General features: G+C 40.4%; 3 protein-coding genes across 3 annotated transcripts; 2 read left to right on the forward strand and 1 right to left on the reverse strand.

Annotated features, from left to right (window-relative positions):
* Window positions 1-648: 648 nt before the first annotated feature.
* Window positions 649-7,724, reverse strand: hspd1 (heat shock 60 protein 1). Its single transcript, XM_088314839.1, has 11 exons — window positions 7,559-7,724; window positions 6,521-6,696; window positions 6,065-6,400; window positions 5,879-5,974; window positions 4,945-5,038; window positions 4,679-4,847; window positions 4,493-4,592; window positions 2,861-3,106; window positions 2,617-2,791; window positions 1,565-1,743; window positions 649-1,489 (listed from the first exon to the last, which is right to left on the reverse strand). Exons 2-11 carry the CDS (start codon window positions 6,692-6,694, stop codon window positions 1,328-1,330), a joined length of 1,731 nt encoding a protein of 576 aa, XP_088170965.1. The 5' UTR covers window positions 6,695-6,696; window positions 7,559-7,724; the 3' UTR covers window positions 649-1,327.
* Window positions 7,725-7,950: 226 nt separating this feature from the next.
* On the forward strand, window positions 7,951-10,920 carry hspe1 (heat shock 10 protein 1). Its single transcript, XM_088314840.1, has 4 exons — window positions 7,951-8,269; window positions 10,340-10,495; window positions 10,572-10,661; window positions 10,743-10,920. The coding sequence occupies exons 1-4, from the start codon at window positions 8,267-8,269 to the stop codon at window positions 10,791-10,793; spliced, it is 300 nt and encodes a 99-aa protein (XP_088170966.1). The 5' UTR covers window positions 7,951-8,266; the 3' UTR covers window positions 10,794-10,920.
* Window positions 10,921-12,214: 1,294 nt separating this feature from the next.
* mob4 (MOB family member 4, phocein) lies at window positions 12,215-19,373 on the forward strand. The gene is made up of 8 exons (XM_088315068.1): window positions 12,215-12,408; window positions 12,954-13,016; window positions 13,309-13,409; window positions 15,904-15,946; window positions 16,014-16,100; window positions 16,178-16,257; window positions 16,323-16,434; window positions 17,323-19,373. The coding sequence occupies exons 1-8, from the start codon at window positions 12,349-12,351 to the stop codon at window positions 17,455-17,457; spliced, it is 681 nt and encodes a 226-aa protein (XP_088171194.1). The 5' UTR covers window positions 12,215-12,348; the 3' UTR covers window positions 17,458-19,373.
* Window position 19,374: the final 1 nt, after the last annotated feature.

Below are 19,374 nucleotides of genomic sequence, written 5' to 3' on the forward strand. Positions count from 1 at the left end.
TTGAAGCCTTGAAGATATCCTCGAAGTAGACTCTTGCCACACATTCTAAACACACTATTCACAGCTGTCTTTGCCTTTAGTTCAACAACTGTGTGATGGCAAAAAGATAAAATGTGATGACGATAGAAGAGCAGATGATTGCAACAGAGAAGCATCAGGCTGTCCAGCTCAACTTTACCAATGCAAGTAATGTAATTAAATTAGGTGATCCATCTTATTCAAATACAGCTGCACCAATTAAATGCCATAATTTCCTTGCAAACGCATTCCAGGTTGAGTAGTTATCAACCTGGTTTTGATTTGGTGCCTACCTCCTCTATATCATATTTGCATTGAGGAAAGGAACCTCAACACAGAATAATTTGGATTTATTGAATGTACCAAGAGGCAATGTAACCATCACCATTAATCAAAGTAGTATTTGGTCAACAGTAACAAATTTATCATTGGTCTAGAATGCTACTTCAATAAATGCAAAATATATGAAGGATTTTTTCATAATTTCTGGAACAAATGGTTTCGATCCATTACTGTTAGTCTCAATATTTAGAAATATTGGGGGTATGGGACAGATCTCATGCGTGGTATGTGTATTACATTGTAGGCCCTCAATCCAATCGCAATCAAGCAATCACAATGAGACCTAAATCATTTGAAAAAAATGTTTAATTAAATCAAATAAGCCTCCACCTGCTTCATCGACAGGGCAAAAACCATGAAATACATATAAAAAACAAAACAAAAATTAAGTCATGACAAATATAAACGACAGCAACACATTCCTGGCTTGCCTTCATACTCTATTTAGATTTTTTTTTTCTTTTACAGTGTTACTTTTTTTGTTTTTGTTTTTAAGATATGAACTTTACAGGAAGTTGAGACATATTTCCACTGCAGGGAGTCAATCCAGAACCAATCAGTATTAAGCATTATTGACTGTTATTATCATTCCTAAATCCTCACATTTAACGTTTATGTTGGAGCAAGATCAACTTTAGAGTGAAGTGGTCAACATTAAACAAACCCATAGAGGGCGCCGCTCCTGTAAACTCAGAGTTCCTGCAGGGCAAGAAAATGTCCGTCGCCCACGCACAGTCGCGTGTATTTTACAGCATGATGTGGATTAACTGATGGAAAACAAGTGATCTCCTCCCGGAAGCTGGCTCCACCAGGTACGCAAAGTTGAAGGGTTAACCACCTGCAGTGCCAACTTCCTGTCGGTCGGGTTCAGTGAGTTATGACTGCAGAGTCTCAGAGGCGCCATTTTGTTTAGTCTATACAGTCATGGAGGGACGAAGGAGCGACCAGGTAAGGCGCATGTTGCCTTTTAGAAACCCATGCCGCCGCCCATGCCACCCATTCCCCCCATGCCGCCCATGCCGCCAGCCGGCATGTCCTTCTCCTCCTTGGGGATCTCCGTGACGACCGCTTCGGCGGTGGAGAGCAGCGAGGCCACGCCCGCCGCGTCCAGCAAGGCTGTTCGCACCACCTGTAGAGGGACAGGCCGCTTTGAGTTTGAAACATTTCCGTGGGACAAGCTACAACGCGCAAAGGAAGACCATACCTTGGTGGGGTCGATGATGCCCTTTTCCACCATGTTGACGTACTCGCCCAGCATGGCGTCATAGCCCACCTCGGCAGGGCCCTGCAGGATCTTCTCCACCACCAGCGAGCCCTCCACGCCAGCGTTTTTAGCGATGGTCATGGCTGGAATGCGCAGCGCCCGTCTGATGATGTCCACACCTGATATATAGAGGGATAGATAGATAGATAGAGCTTGCTTTGGTAAAAAGCAATTAAAGTGCTACTTAAATTCTAAAAGTTCGGTTAGAGTTTAGAAATCTATGTCAAAATTCTCCCATGTCCCCAGACAACTGCCGATAACAGAAAACAAAACCTTGTTGACGCAAACATCATGTAATAAATAAATAAAATCCTTGAGTCTAACGTTATATTAACATCTTAATATGTGCGTGTGTATATTAATGAATTCACAGTCATGCAGCAACAGGCAGAGGCTGCATATAAATTTACGGAACAAATACTGGACATAGCAAAAAATGAATTTTGCCGTATTTCACCGACCTACATCAATGAAAACTGATGCCGTATGGTTCTGTTAGCCTAGTAAAATTTGCCTCTGCTCTTATTTCTCACCTTTATTTTTATGTATTTATTTAAACACTGACATTCTTCTTAGCCTTATATTGCCACACTCCCAAAAAGGTTTTGTCGACACCAAGCCACAAGAGGGGGACAAAGCTTCTTTTGTCTAAATGACACTCCTATAATCACTTTTTCCCCCTCTAAACCAAGATGGTAAGATTGTGGCAAAGCACAACTTTAGTCTAGAAGATGTTCCTCAATCCACATCCACATAGTTCTGGGACAGCAAAATGTCACAAAACGGCACCAAATTTATTATTTCACAGATTATAGGTAAATTTGTGTATGCCAAAATGCAGCCATGCCGGGGTTACAGCATTTTTTTGCTATCTAAAGTCAATATAATGAATCAACAAAACTAGTTCTACTGACTGACGATATTTTAAACAAAAAACACTCCTGCCTGGCAGTGATTGAAAGACGGCATCCATGAGTGAGCTCTTTACTAACCAATCTTCTGGTCGGCGTTGGCAGGTTTGATGGCATCCAGGGATGGAATGCAGCGCAGCAGAGCACAGCCGCCGCCAGGCACGATGCCTTCCTCCACGGCGGCCCGTGTGGCGTTCAGGGCATCTGTCACACGGTCCTTCTTCTCGTTCACCTCCACGTCACTGGTCCCTCCGATCTGCACAACACACACGTAACGTTATGGTGGCTTTGGTGACCATGAGGTCATCGGGACCGGCAAGCACACCTTAAGCACGGCCACACCATCCGAGAGCTTGGCCAGACGCTCGTTGAGCTTCTCCTTCTCGTAGTCACTTGTTGTGTTCTCCAGCTGCTCCACGATCTCGGCCGCTCGCCTTTCCACGTCGGCCGCTGCCCCGGCGCCTTTAAGGAGCAGTGTGTCGTCTTTGGTAATCTGCACCTCGCCCACCTTGCCGAAGTCGTGCGCCTGGATGTCCTCCAGAGCCACGCCCACAGCATCATCGCCGAACACCTGGGGAAGGCATCAGTAAGATGTCAGGCAAATCGGAGGATGTGGTTCAAAAGACAAAGGACGACACCCGGCCGATCACAGGAGTATTCAGCAGAATGAGTAGGAATTATTTAAAGTGTTACATACACAAGAGTGTTTCTTGTCTTCAAATTCTAACCCAAATACAATTTTGAGTCTTCAACTAACCGAGCACGTTTGCTTTTAATAAATGGAATTTCCTTGAGTTGAAAAAAAAGTTCTTCCCCAATCAATTCAATTCTTAAGATATTTAATAATAGTAACAGAAACAATGCTGAGGCTGAAAACAAACACCCATTTGGTCTCATTTGCGCCGTCACATGATTAATAAATTGATTTGTCTTACACAGTTTTTTGTATTGTGTATTAGGTCCATCCACACTAATTATATTTACCAACTATGCATTTGACAGGGGTCTTCAAAAGTTGAGTTGCGTTACTTCATCTTAGTTGTAATTGGGGTGTAATTCTACCAGTTTGGTTCTCACTTTTCCCCTCCATTCACTGACCTTGTGGGTGAAGACTAACCACACTTGGACATCCACAGTCATGAAAAAGTCAAAATAGGAGCTAAAGTATCAACTGCTTTAATTTCAACGTGTATGTCTCAGTTTTCTGGCTATTCCAGCAACTATTTAAAAAAAATGTAATATATTAACAATCATATTTCCTGTACACTGGAGGGAAGAGAGGAATTTGCCCTGGTCACGATTTGGGAGCCCTAACGTTGGCTAATAGTGGTTTGTAGTCATCGTGTCAGCACGTTTCAGTTTCTTAAATGGCTCTTTGGAATTTTTTAATAATTTGTCCTAACTTGCAGTAGTTGACCGCCCCATTAGCTGATTTAGTGCAGTTTTCTAGGGAAGTAGTCCCCAATCTTTTCTGTAACTGACTGCTTTCACGTGAAGACATTTTTGACGGCGCAACAAAGGAGAGACCAGGATACAGCGAAAACTGGCGGGTATTCATCAGCCCCTGCCGTCGATCCATGAGGGTCGTGGCTTGCGGGGGGTGTTCTCTTGACTCGCATGCTGGACTGTGGTAAAGCCGGCCGTCAGAATGATTTTCATGCTATGGATTGGCCAACAACACGCTGGGAGTGCTATTAATATTTTTACCACTGACATGCGCCAATGTTCATAATTTTGGCAATAGATGTCAGGTTTCATTTTTTTTGGGGGGTGGGGGGGATTGGTGATTTTTGGCACATACTGTTATATGGGTCTTGTATATCTTGTATAAAAGTTGGGATGTTCCTTAAAATGTACTTACATATAATGTATTTATTAGGTTTTTATGACGGGTGAGTAATTTTAATTTTCCAATGCTATATTTTTCTCATCAGAATTGGCAGGAAACTGGACTTACAGTGCCCCCGGTGGCGATGGCCATATCCTTCAGCTGATTCTTCCTGTTGTCTCCAAAGCCTGGGGCTTTAACTGCCACCACCTGCAGGCCAACCTTGAGCCTGCACAGTCACAGACACACCAATGTATGCTTTTATAAGATTATATTTATTGAAAACTTTTTTTTTTATTTTTTTTTTAAGCTCACCTGTTAAGGACCAGGGTGCTGAGGGCCTCTCCATCCACATCCTCGGCCACGATAACCAGAGGCTTGCGGTGCTGGTTGGCGATCTCCAAGGCGGGAACGATGCTTTGCACACTGGAGATTTTCTTCTCACTGAGCAGCAGGTAAGCATCCTGGAACTCACATTTCTGACCTGCGCAGTTGGAATATACAGTCAATATTGTGACATTCAAGGCAATTACACAGTAGTTTGTTTTACAGTTGGAATGGTCCAAAAGCAGGCATCCTACCTTTAGCCGTGTTGATGAAGTATGGGGAGATGTAACCACGGTCAAACTTCATACCCTCAATGACCTCCAACTCATCATGAAGAGTTTTTCCATCCTGGAAGAGCGCAATCGAGGCCATTTTATCGACACACCTTAATTTATATTAAAATACATTGTACAGCGCAACAAAATTACAATAGCAACTCGATTTGATGCATTGCATAATTAAAAAAAGAAGAAGGAAACATTAAGAAAAAAAATCAAAAAACAAAGCAGCAATAAACAGTTTTTGCATCTCCTTTTTTGAGGGTTTGCCATTGAAATTATTATCAAACCAAAAATAAATAGCTCAGGTTAAAAAAAAAATCCCTTTTAGCCTTCCACCTGTCTAAACTATGCGCTTATGACTGAAAATTTAATTTGAATTACATAAATGGAATTTGTATTGTTCAAGTTGAATCATTGCATAGAAAAACGGAATCTGAACCGTAAAATTTTAATTTATTAATTTGGAATTGGAGGCCAATAAACTTGAAAGTGAATTTGAAATTAAATGTATTTCAATTTGTCTGGAACTCTATGTGATCCTTACTGAAAATTTAATTCCATAAATTTCCACCTTCAATGTACATTTGTTTGGACGCGCGTGATGACAGCAAAAATAACTCGGAAATGTTTGATCTTTTCTGCATGAACTTCCTTGCAGATGACGGAATAGCCTCCCAGAGCTAGTGCTTGGATATAAAATCGTATCCCGCGCTAATACAGCCTTCGGCCTCTCAACCTCATAGACCAGTGACGATGAGTCAAAGCTTCTTAAGAGAGGTGATGGTGTATGTAATAAAAATGTGTCTGGGTTCAAATATAGAGAGCCGACCACATACCAAGAATTTGCTTTACATGACAGTGTGACATACTAATTCACTATCTCAAACAGACGCTAGAAGTGGCTAACCTTCACAGTGATGACACCTTTGCGACCGACTTTCTTCATGGCATTGGAAATGACATTCCCAATCTCTGTGTCGCCATTGGCTGATATGGTGGCGACCTAAAAAAAACACCACCAAAATTTTATGTAATCTAAATTAGACAGCTGTTAAATAAGAGTTTGACATTCTTCTCATTAATGAACACCCACCTGTGCAATCTCCTCAGGTGTGGTGACAGGCTTCGAAAGGCGCTTGAGCTCATTGATGACATTCTCGACGGCCATCATGACGCCACGGCGGATCTCCACCGGGTTGGCGCCCTTGCTGATGGTATCGAAGCCCTCCTTGGCGATGGCGCGTGCCAGCACGGTGGCGGTGGTGGTGCCGTCGCCTGCCTCCTCGTTGGTGTTGTTGGCCACGTCCTGCACCAGCTTGGCGCCGATGTTCTTGTACTTGTCCTTCAAATCGATGCTCTTGGCCACTGTCACGCCATCCTTAGTCACTTTCGGGCTGCCCCAGCTCTGCTCGATGATGACCGTGCGGCCCTGCGTCAATAATTTCTTTGAATTATTTATTTTTTTTTCATTTATAAAGTCGTTATTTTTTAAATAACACTTATTGAGTAATAAATTGCTTTAATGTATGTATATGCTGAAATATTGTACCTTTGGGCCCATGGTGACGGCGACGGTATCGGCCAACAGGTCAACACCTTGCAGCATGAGGGCGCGGGCGTCTGCGCCAAATTTGACATCTTTGGCATAGGCGCGTGTTAGGTGAGGCGCTAGTGTCCGGCACACGGGCCTCACCTGCTTCATGATAGTGGGGAGACGAAACATGTCTGTGGAAATAAAGAAAAAAAAGTGGCATAAAAACAACCGCTATTGCGTGAAAATGGTCCGCTAAAATTAAAAAAAAAAAAAGATAGTATACATGCTTGACCGAGTCATGATTAGAGGCAAAGTACAAGTAAGCGATCATTGTCTAAGCCCATTTGTCCATTCCACGACACCATACAGGAGACTCGTTGTGGCCACTGAGGGTAAAGGAATCGAATGAATGAATTTATTCACGCTTGAAATTTTTCAATAAACTAACAACACAACTGACTTTATTTGCACGTTTATTCGCATTTTGTATAAATTTGGGTAAATTGAAATTAAACTCTTAATTCAGACACTTTTAAAATACATTTGTATAAACGAGATAATTGATGAACATGAGATTGCTAACACTCCAACCCACGTGTCCTTCTGCAGGGTCGTGCGTCACAAGGTCAAATAGTAAAAACGCATGCGCAAATCGTGCCTCTCCATCTCTCCACGCCGGATGAACTCCCACCACTACAGCACGACTACCATTCTCTTCTGGGACGTAATAGTCAATGACCAAATTAAAGTCACGCTTCCTGCACACGATACACAACTCGTTATGAACAATTACATTAGTATTTATCTTGAACCATCTGGTGTAATATTATAGACATCAAGGATATTTATTTTAGCGTGAAAGAATTTTTTAAGTAAGTGTGCCCTTGCAGATAAGTGGTAAAATCTGTTAGCAAGAAGCAAGTGCAGCTAGCTAGCGAGTCACAATTTTATCTTCTCGTCTAAGCACATAGTTTCGTTATGAGCCGGCGTAGCTGCAACGATTGTTAGCTGACGCTAATGGCATAAAAGAAGTTAACAATTTTTAAAACTTACTTGCGTGCTGTGTGTTATCGGAGCGGCTACAGAGGAGGCACGTCTGACAGACGAGGTGATATAACGACTGGAGGAAAGGACTGACTGGATAGAAGTGCACATGGCCTATTACACATCCGGGTACTTTGCCGGCAAGCCCCGGATTTTGAATAAGATCATATCCTGCATGAAGCCAAATAATTTCAATGGCCTTCTTTAGGTACATTAAACCCATTTCACTTGTGTTCATTATTTCGTATCATACAAATTAATAACAGCAATGTTATATTTCCCCTAACTTCAGAAAAGTTGAGTTTGGATAACTAAATGCTCGTTCCGGGGCTGACGTTCCAGAAATTTCTCCTGCGCTATTGGAGGAAAAAAACAGAGGTCAAAGTTGACATTGTGCAATGTTGCTCAATGCGGAAATTGGTTAAAAGGCAAAAATCGTGACATATCATTTTATCACTTGTCAAAATGATTATAATGTTATATAATAATCGGTTGTAAAAGACTAAATTGTTTGGATTTAGCACGAAGCACGCTGGAATTTCCTCACTCTTTACAGAGCACGTTAAGGTCGCTCGCACTGCGCATGCGCACAAGCCTTCTGGACGTTTCCTCACGTGGAGCGATTCCCCTTGATCAGGTTATCACATCCACGCTCACCGCGAACAACCCTGAGTGGCATCCACACGTTGTCCAACTACAGACGTCACAAATTAAGTCATGGTAAGACTTCACATCTCTTAATATATTAGTAATTACATAAAACGTCGTCGCTGTGGTTCGTAAACCTCCTATCTATCATGCTAACATATTTGCCGGTTAGCATCTAGCAGCATGTAATGTTAGCCTTCCATAATCAGTCATTGACAAGGTCATGCAACTGAGAAAGCCCTTGACTCATAATTTGTAATACGTCGAAATAAACATGACAAGGTTGATGCATAATGTGTAGGTACCTTAACTCGCGGGCTAATGGATGAACACCATGTGTTAATTGGGGTGAATTTTACTGCCATGAATAAGCAAGCTGCAAACACTTGATAGCACGCTGATAATATTCATTTACATAGTAATTCGTTGGTATGATATACACATAAAAATCTTGTGTGTACAAATTAATTTTTGTTTGGCCGTTTTGTGTGTGTGTGTGTGTGTGTGTGTGGGGGGGGGGGTGTGATTTCCCATCAGAAAGGTACGAGTGATGGGGCAAATGTGACAACCATTGACAAGGATTTTCTGCGACATAAAACATTTGGCTGCTCAGTATAGTATGAGTAGTTCTGCAAATGAAACATGAGGGGTTTAATATTTTAATGGTACTGATAAGATGAAGCAACATGACTGGTAAGTCTTTCCTCCCCATTTTCTGTCAGTTCGTTGTCTTCATCATCTTAGCAGTTTTATGTAATAATTTTCTTATACAGAGGTTAATTTAGGAATGCATGTTGGCATTATTCATTTGAGCAGAAGCACATAGGGGGAATTTATACCCATTGTGCCACTTGTGCTTCCTATTGGAGTGTTTTGTTAGGAATATTTCCTACTAAACCAAACAAATGCATGGCTAATGTCCATGGAACATATACTGTGAAACAAATTCCTTGGGTTCTTGTTTGCAGTTCAAATGAAGTGACCCCCATAGCCTTCAACCAACCACACTCCTCCCCCTAAACGACCCTGAGTCAATGTCATGTGAACATCTGCTGCGCCGAGCCGGAGACTTTTACAGCTAACTGATGTCCCTGCAGTCAACTTGCCAGCTAAATCCAAAATGAAGACAAGCTGACTTTCTTTGTGCTCACTTGACTAACTTTTGTCATGTGCCTGCCCTTCCACCCAACCATCCCGTTATGTTAATCATTCCTCGTGGCCGATTTTAGTGACATTTTAACCAATCCCGAGCATGTGCAAATACAACAAACTAAAATAATTAAATTTCATTCATTTTGCACTAATTTCATATTGCAGTTTTACAGTGAAAGTTGAAAAATGTCTCCAGTTGATTGATGAGGAAAATACATTTAACAGCCTCCCAATAGGCTTTTGTTCTATTAACCAAATGAGTATTTTTTTTATTAATTTATTTATTCTTTTGTCTCTTATTTTGTACAAAGCTGTTCTGAGCCACATGTAAAATAATCCCCTAAAATGTAAACATAAAAAGTGATATAATTGGAGAATGAAGTCAAAATAATCAAGAGTAATGAGTAAAAAGTTGCAATTTGTTTATATGAGAAAAAAATTGTAATTTTATTACTGGGGAAGAAACGTGCAATTTTACAAGCCAAAACTACAAATGTTTTATCAAAAGACATTTTTTTTCCCAAAAACACTGTGGTATTGGAACAAAGAAATAGTATTCCAAGAAAGCTTGCAATTTTACAATATTAACAGAGTAAAGTAATAAAGAATGAAGTTGTTTTGCATGAATGTTATGGTTAAAAAAAAATGGAAGATGAGTATCTTCATGTTCATTCATCAACTTTTTGGCCTATGATTTGATAAAAGTTGAAGAAAATCTCACTATTTTACGACATTACATTTTTTTCTGGTAATGTTATACTTTTCTAGACAGTAATACATTTGAGTAGTAACCATAATTTCTGATATTTTATTCTTCTAACATTGAAACTACAACTGTCACCTTTTTCGCATTGTGTTTCGAAATGTTTCTAAAGCTTAGAGTCTGAAGTACTAGAGCAAATAGCCTTGCTCGGTGATTAGAGTGGTTAGATTATCCCCCCCCCCCTCCCTCCCTCTCATGCAGTGACACAATGTTCTGTCATTCTGCAGGCCTTCAGAAAATTCCTGCCACTGTTCGACCGTGTGCTGGTGGAGCGTTTCACAGCAGAGACGGTGACCAAGGGCGGCATCATGCTACCTGAGAAGTCTCAAGGCAAAGTGCTGCAGGCCACAGTGTTGGCAGTGGGGCCCGGATCTGTCAACCAGGTCAGAAACTGACAAAGAGAGCATGATTTTTGATCTTGTGAGTAAATTACTCACTTGTTGATGTTTGTCTTCACAGAAAGGAAATTTACAGCCAGTCAGTGTGAAGGTTGGTGAGAAGGTCCTCCTACCTGAGTATGGTGGAACTAAAGTCACTTTAGACGATAAGGTATGGTGCCTTTTTTTGTCTAATCACGCTTTTTAGAGTTGTCCTGTGTTTAATACTTCATTGTCTCATTTTGCCACGAAGGAGTACTTCCTGTTCCGCGATGGAGACATCCTAGGCAAATATGTGGATTAAGGCAAGATATGCGCGAAGGAAGAAAGAGAGAAGAAGAAATCATGTCTGTTTTTTTTTTCTATGTTATGCCAACTGTAAATAATTCTAATCACATTTTGTTACAATAATAAAAAAATGGGCCATTGGCTTTTGTCTCCATGTACACCCTTTCCTGATCACTTTTAGGTGTTAATGAGAAAAAGATACTTTTAAAGGGTAACAAGGCTTTGTAACTATGTTTTGAAATGTTGCGCTGTTTGTAAGATAGGGCTGGCAGAGGTAAATATATGACTTAAAGATTTCATATTGTGAGAATATATATATATATATTTATATATATATTTATATATATATATATATATATATATATATATATATATATATATATATATATATATATATATATATATATATATATATATTTATATATATATATTTATATATATATTTATATATATATATTTATATATATATATTTATATATATAATTTATATATATATATTTATATATATATTTATATATTTATATATATATATATATATATATATATATTTATATATATATATATTTATATATATATATTTTATATATATATATATTATATATATATATATTATATATATATATATATATATATATTATATATATTAGGGCTGTTCAAGCGTTTACTCTAATCTAAAAAAAATTAACACTTAAATATTTTAACTCAGTTTCATTTACTTAAAAAATATTTTGATCACCTTGTAAAGCCAAATTCAAATTATGTGCCGTATTAACTGTACATCTTTAGCACATGAACTCATAATGAAACACCCTGCTCAAGTTACCACTAGGCCTTGCAAACCAACACTGCTGGAATGTGATGCAGACCTAAATGTATCGTATATGTTTTGAAAATTGTTTCAAAAGAAAAAAAAGCATGTAAAGATGACCCAGTTAAGATTGTTTTCAAGGATCAAAGAAAGCTATTAGAACAGTATTTGAATTAAAATGTCCAAAAACTTAATATTTGGTGATTTTACATTAATTTCCAGATATTATTCAAGTAAATTACAGGCTTCACTAAAATAGTAGATGACAAATTTTACTGATCACATTTATGGATTTTTTTTTTGTGATTAGTTAAAAATTTGAATTGCTTGATAGCACTACTTTATTACATTGCGTAATATATTGCATTATATTATATGCACAGTCAAATAGTGTTTTTATTTTGTTTTAGTTTTACGTTCTACAAGTTTTTCCCCATACAAACGTACATGATGGCGATTGTAACTTCACTATTGCGTTTAGTGTTACTTTACAACGGCGTTGCGTTCCGACCTACGTTCGAAATCGTCGCAGCCGTTGCACCGGAACTTTGTCGTAAACAGAGTACTCTTGTAAGTCTCTAGTTTAATGGTCTCAAGCAGGCGTGGGTGTAAAACAATAATACGTACGCAAATTAAATAATTGTATAAAACGTAAACTTGTACAGTATTACATTTATTAAAAGTACTTCAACGTTGATGTCGATCGTGCTCCGATTTGTCACTACAACCCAGCGGCTAGCCCACATCCGGGTATTCTGTCGAGATGGTCATGGCGGAGGGGACTGCAGTTCTCAGGAGGAATCGGCCTGGAACCAAGGCAAAGGTGCGTTTTCGGCCACCGAGAAGGAGCAAGTATGGCTTAAAATGAAACACCGAGACCACGTGACTGGGCCCCATCTGACCAGCGTGGTTTTACCTCCGGACCTGAGTCGAAATTGTCGATCGCGGACATACAGTCGGAAGGGTGCTAGACAGCTAGCTGACGATAGCATTGACTCCGTCTATTTTCTGGAGTGACCCCACATCACTTGCCTCTGTGTGACTCGGTAGATTCTATTTTATGAACACTCTTGTGTACATTGCCAAAGGAAAAAAATACATGCGAAACAACAGCAGTCACTGCCCTGTCAACAAACCCTCTCCGAACGTGTTAGCTTTGCAGGAAGCAGTCCTAGCCTGGTTGATGTTATTAGCTCGCGTCAAGCTAACTTCTTAGTAATGAGGCATAAATTAGACGCAAACATTATTCAATGGACGTGTTTCTGTATTTCTTACATGTATTAGCGTTTGTAGCAGTGCATCTTGTGACCACTGTGGTATTATTTTGAATCATTTGTTCTGTTATTTAAACACGTAATTCCCATCTAGGATTTCTACAACTGGCCAGATGAGTCATTTGAGGAGATGGACAGCACCCTGGCTGTTCAACAGGTGTGTGAGCACATATCTATTTACGCATGTGTGTGTTTTAATAATCATTCCACTCCCTTCTCAAGACAAATTGTGTTGACAAAGTGTGTTTAACGGAACAAAAATGGAGGGACCTTCATATGCTTGTGCAACCCCTTGTTGCTGGGCAGAATTGGTATGATAGCATAATGATAAATGGCTTAAATTCCCTTTAAGAATAATAAAACAGTCATGATCACTATGTGTTTTTTGAGCTGCTTGAGCCAGATTAATTTGCTGTGTCTCAGTGTCATTTTGTGTGTGTGTGTTACAGTACATTCAGCAGAACATCCGCTCAGATTGCTCCAATATCGACAAAATCCTAGAACCCCCCGAGGGTCAGGATGAGGGCGTGTGGAAATATGAGCACCTCAGGTATAATTATGATTCGAATATACTTTAATTCCAGGGGTGTCCTGTGTTTATGAGTTATCCAACGTATGGAATTTGGAGGTTTTAAACTACGTGCAAAGAACTTGTTTGTGCAGTGGTGTAAAACTATGTTCTCACGTGGCACAAGTGGTAATTCTGTTTAATTTAGCGTCATTTACAGACTACAAAACACAACTGATTACAAGCCGCAACTGCTAAATTTAGCCATAAAAGCAAATGTTTACATTCATCAGCTGCTTCCACATCACGCATGATATAACATGGGATGATATAACATGGGGTATTTGCAATGAAATAAATCACTCAGATGTTTTTTTTTTAACAATTTCATTTACCGTATTTTTATGGCCAAAAGATGCGCCGCATCAAAGGGTGCAGTACCAGTTGAGGGTGCTATTTCTGTATTTGATACATAGATAGAACGCACCGTATCATTGGGCGCAAACAGAACCGAGCAACCGAGCAGTCGCGCTGGCTGCTCAGTCGCGCTAGCGTGTTTTTAAAATGGCAGCGGGAGTTCGGTGGTACTTTATTTTAGCTTTTAACAACGTGCTGAAGTTGTCCTCATCCAAAAATGCACCAAGTCCTTGTCTTCTGTATCCAAGATAAACAGCTGGACACGTTCTCCACCAAACACGAGAGTCATTATCAGTCTGCCTCGCCGTCTCGTTGCCGCGCAGCCCCTCAGATGGGATGCCGACACAATGCCGGTGTGAGCAAGTCACGAATCAACAAACGATGTGCGGTCACGATGTTACATCAAAACTAAAACTATCACCCCAAATTAACTGAATAGCATAAGAATGTAGGCCCAGCAAAATTCCGCCTCCCAGCCTACCATACAATACCTTAGTTTACATGCATGCACACTAAAACAGAAGATAGCATGGCTAGCGTGGCTAGCTGTTTTTAAAAAGGCAACAGGAGCAAAACTGAGTTTGGTTGTATTTTGTTGAACTATTTAACAATGTACTCACATTATTATTAATCAGTCATCATCCACAAATCCATCAAAATCATCTTCTGTATCAGAAATAAACAGCTGGGCAAGTTCTTCCACAAACACGCCAGGTTCCCTCTCGTCATTGTCAGATTCCCCGTGTCGCTGCTGCGTGTGGCTCCTCATGATGCCGGCTTTTGCGAAAGCCCTAACAACAGAGCTAGCAGACACCTTTGCCCATATAGGGGCATTGGGGGCTGCTTTGCACTGGGGGCGTGCCTTTGCGTTGTCATTCACGCCCATTTCCCCTCTCACGTCCGCCTGCTTTCGTTAGCCACGCCCGCCTTCTCTCTATATAACCAGTGTGCAGGCAGTTAATGTTCGCAGTCAGCCCAGTTGGTGCACTTGGTCCACATAATGGGCGCTCCGCCTCAAAAGGCGCCCTGGCTTTTTTTGGACGAGTTTCAGGACTTTAAAGTGTGCCTTATGGCTGCGAAAATATGGTACCTTAAACACCAGTACACCCCGACCCACTCCAAAAAGAAAAAACAATGCTGAATGCAACTAGTTACTCAGTATCATCCCAGAATTTTTCTCTCTCTCTCTTGTCATGTGAGGCCAATTCACAGGCAGTTTTGTTTCGTGTTGGTGAGATGCAGGGGATGCACTTACTTTCACATAAGTCGGTTAGGGGGTGGCGCTCTATGATCGGTTTCGTGAAAAGAATGTGAGGGGGAAGTAGCGGATTATAGCGTAGAAAATACAGTAATTGTTTTTTTCAGGGTTCTGGTGAATCATAAATCCACAAAATAAGGCAAATAAACCAATATTTCAAAATTCTTAATGTTAACACATGAGAAGTAGGATTTTATGATTGTAAATATGAGATCCAAGTAATTGTCTAGCTATTATACTTGGTTGATATTAGCTCTTAAAACTGTTCGATTGAATTTTTATTATTTTTATTATTATTTTTAATGCAAATTAACACATTACAACAGAAGACAAAGATATTGACATTCCAACACAACCTCCCAAAAAAACCAAAACTGTTTTAAGGTAAACAACTACTAATTGTCAAAGTATTGTCATCGTAATCTCCATCGGCGTCCAAAAAAGAAATATTGGAGGGCCCTAATAAATATTGTCAGTTCTCAAAATAAATGGACCTATAAAAATATTTGACCAAATGACCGCCGTGGTAACATCATGCAGTCACAAAAATGAAACCAGCACAACAGTTATGCGCTTTTAATTGAGAGTCGCCAGAGTAGATGTACATCATTCGTGTACTACAGCGACATTGGGAACTTGGTATTAAATGAAATTAAAAATGGAATTAAAAAGTTTTGAATTGAACTTGCCAGATGGTGTTGGAACACTGTTTGTATTTATGACCTTTTTTTTTATTTTTGGTCAATGTATATGCTGGAATAATGCATCCTTCTGCATTAGAATAGTTTACTGATAGACAATGTTTTGCAGAATATGGTTGCATTGTAAGTAGAAACGCATCTTTGTGTGTTTCAACTATAGGCAGTTCTGCTTGGAGCTCAATGGACTAGCCGTCAAACTGCAGGTAGGTGCACATAGACTGCCATAAAGTGATCACATGCGCTCTAGTGATGTTACTGTTGGGCTTCCAGAGCGAGTGCCATCCAGACACATGCACACAGATGACGGCCACCGAGCAGTGGATCTTTTTATGCGCGGCTCACAAGACCCCCAAAGAGGCAAGACCCTCACTTAACGCCCCCGTCCTCACTGACCAACTTCTATCAACTATTGTGTGTGTGTTTGCCACATGCAGTGCCCCGCCATTGACTACACCAGGCACACGCTGGACGGAGCTGCCTGTCTTCTCAATAGCAACAAATACTTTCCCAGCAGGTGGCTTTCTTGTGCATATCCTTAATGTGTTTTTGCAGAGCTAATCATCTGATTTGCATTTCCAGGGTGAGCATCAAGGAGTCATCGGTAGCCAAGCTGGGCTCGGTGTGTCGCCGCATCTACAGGATATTCTCTCACGCCTACTTCCACCACCGCCAGATATTTGACAAATATGAGGTGCGTTTGCTTGGGCAGTGACATGGCAGCCTTGTACCCGTCAGATGGAGGTGGTCTGTAAATTCCGGCACTCAAAACAAATATCTGGTGCCGGTCACCAATCTCTTTAAGTTCCGGGTGGGTCTAACAAATGTTCGCAGAAGTAATAGTGCATAAACAAGCCAGGATATGGCACAAAAAGAGCACCAGCGAGTTGTGCCGGCTAGCATTAATGCTACATGGCTCTTATTAGCGCTATGGACATTAATAATGAGAAACATGCGAACGAACTGTTTAACAAAAGAACCCAACTTGATGTGCGTGTCAAGCAAAGACGACTGACTGACAGAAAAGACAACAAATATAATCAAACACACATATGCAAATGACATTTATAGAGTTTTAAAAAAATGCATCCATTTTTTTTATCTCCAATTGATATTGTAATTATCGCGGTTGTGTTCAGAATTAACTAATTACACACAAACTCATATGATCGGAAATCAGGACCCTTCGTGTGATTTTCAATTGATCGATATCGGTTGAAAAAGATGAGATTTGTCTTAATATCTTCATTTATGAAATGTTTTGAAGCCACTGGGTAAAAAGAATGGAACAACAATAACTTAGTTTTATATTTCACACTAACATTTCAGGTTGTTGGGGTGTCTTAAAAAAGATGAGGAAAAAAAGTGGTGGGATTATTCAGTTTTTCTGTGAATAACTGATTTTAGGTTCCCCAAACGTTCGCAAATGTTCAAATGCTGAACCACATTTGCGGAGTTTTATTGCAGTTTTATTTAGATTTTAGTTTCATCATAACATTTTTACCTGAATGCCAGCTTCGAGTCGTACATGCTAACCGCGGCCACGTGTCATCACTTTGTTTCCATTTCTGTGTGCCGGCAGAATGAAACGTTCCTGTGTCACCGCTTCACACGCTTCGTGATGAAGTACAACCTGATGTCCAAGGACAACCTGATCGTGCCCATCCTGGAGGAGGAGGTGCAGAACACCTCGTCAGCCGGTGAGAGTGAGGCCTGAGGGAAACCCACGTGAACACGCCCACACGCACACAAACATCTGCCACACACTACTGTACAGCGTACTAAGACCTCCTGCCCGGCACCTTGTTGCTCCATCAACAACTACGTCAAGCGCAAGGGACGCCTGCGGGACAATTTAGTTTTCTTTTCTTGTTTGTCAAAAAGCACCACACTTCTCCTTTAGGGAACATTTTATGTATTGAGCAGCTGGATTTGCAAACAGAAAAAAAACAAAAAACTAATCACGGTGATCGACTGTAATTTTTGGACTGTATGTTGCTCAGGAGTTTCTCGTAACAGTAAAAAAGAAAAAAAAAAAACATGAAGAAAAAAAAGTTGAGTCGCTCCTGAGTTTAAGTTGCATTTTTTTTTTTGGAGGGGGGGTGATTTATTTTCCAATCACCGAGACCAAGAACAGTAGAGTTCAGAATCACCCCCATAATTACTATTACCTGATTGTGCTTGCGTTTGGAAATATGTTTCGAGCACGCGCCGGTTCACTCCCTTTGAAAACTCAGTGATGTTGAAATGTGCCGTTCGGTCATTCTGAGTGCTCCAAAAAAAAGGTGCGTCGGGCAGTGCACGGAAAGGAAACAGATCATGCGAGAGCTGCTGATTGCTTTATAACAGGGGTCACCAACTCTCATCCTTGAGGGCCCCAATCCGCAATGTTTTAGATGTCGCCCTCCTCTAACACACTTGTTTCAAAGGATCACCCCCTTGAGGACCGTAGTTGGTGACCCCTGCTTTATAACCCAATTTTTTTTTTTTAATAACATAAGTTGCATTCGGAATGGGGATCACGCTCTGCCTTTATGAAGCCATACGCACTCAGGGCGGTGCGTAAGGGCGTCATGGTGAATTTCCGAAAGCACCCTGTGTTGACGGCAGCAAATAAGTTCCGGGTGCATTTGAAACGCTTATAACCGGATAAAAAAAAAATTCTTATAATTTCAAATGGCGAACCTCAACTGGAATCCTGCGTTGCATTGTGGCCAAACATAGAATGCTGGTCACTCATTACGCCTTTGGAGCTGTAAATAATAAATACTTGTCGCGGCGGACACTGTTTGTTAGCGGCGGCAGCAGAGTTTCATCACACATTAGTTGCCATGACTGCAGTTCTTGGTCTTCTAGTTCAGTTTCTTCTGCTTTCTTTTGTCGGATGGCAGATGCTTCCGGTGCATTACTGTCGGTTTAAAGAAGGTGGCGGTAATTATCAGAAAATCAACACAATTAAGGAACACGAATGTCAGGTGTTCAAGCTCTAATTCTAATAGTCATACCTGAGTATAAGTCGTATGACCATCTGAACTATGGAAAAAAAGTGCAACTTACAGTCCAAAAAATACAGGATCTGTATTGACAAAGGCACACACTATGATAGCCATCCCTTGTGTAAATAGCCTGTTTGATTTTATTTTCCGACGGTGCTCCACTGTTTATTTTCTACGTCTGCTTCATTTTCACTCTTTGCTTTGTGTCGCCTGCTATTTTGTGCTTGAGGGCAGAGGGGTGGAGGGTCAATCAGTAATTTAGCTTGCCAACTTCAAGAGGCTACAGAAAAATCCTCCAATGTAGGCGTGATGTGCGTTAGTGAACAATGAACAACTTCTTGCTGTCCAAGTGTGCTCCTAATACTCTTGATGTTCAAAACATGGCTGAAAAATCATCCTAAAAGGCATAATGTCGGCCATGTTTCCACTCCGCCAAGCGCCACCTTCCTTTCTGTCACCCTCATTAAGTTATTTTGCTTAATCTAAATTTTTTTTTTTTGTGAACTAAGAAATACTTTGGATTTCTTTGCTTAATCTAATCCACTTTTTTGTTTGTTTTTTAAATGAATTAAAAAAAACTTTGTTACTGTTTGATGTTTTCATGATGTCTATTAATAAAAGACTTATTATTCTGGAAC

The sequence above is a fragment of the Idiotropiscis lumnitzeri genome, chromosome 14, assembly GCF_059441095.1.
Source record: "Idiotropiscis lumnitzeri isolate Australia: NSW breed Sydney's pygmy pipehorse chromosome 14, RoL_Ilum_1.0, whole genome shotgun sequence".
NCBI lineage: Eukaryota > Metazoa > Chordata > Actinopteri > Syngnathiformes > Syngnathidae > Idiotropiscis > Idiotropiscis lumnitzeri.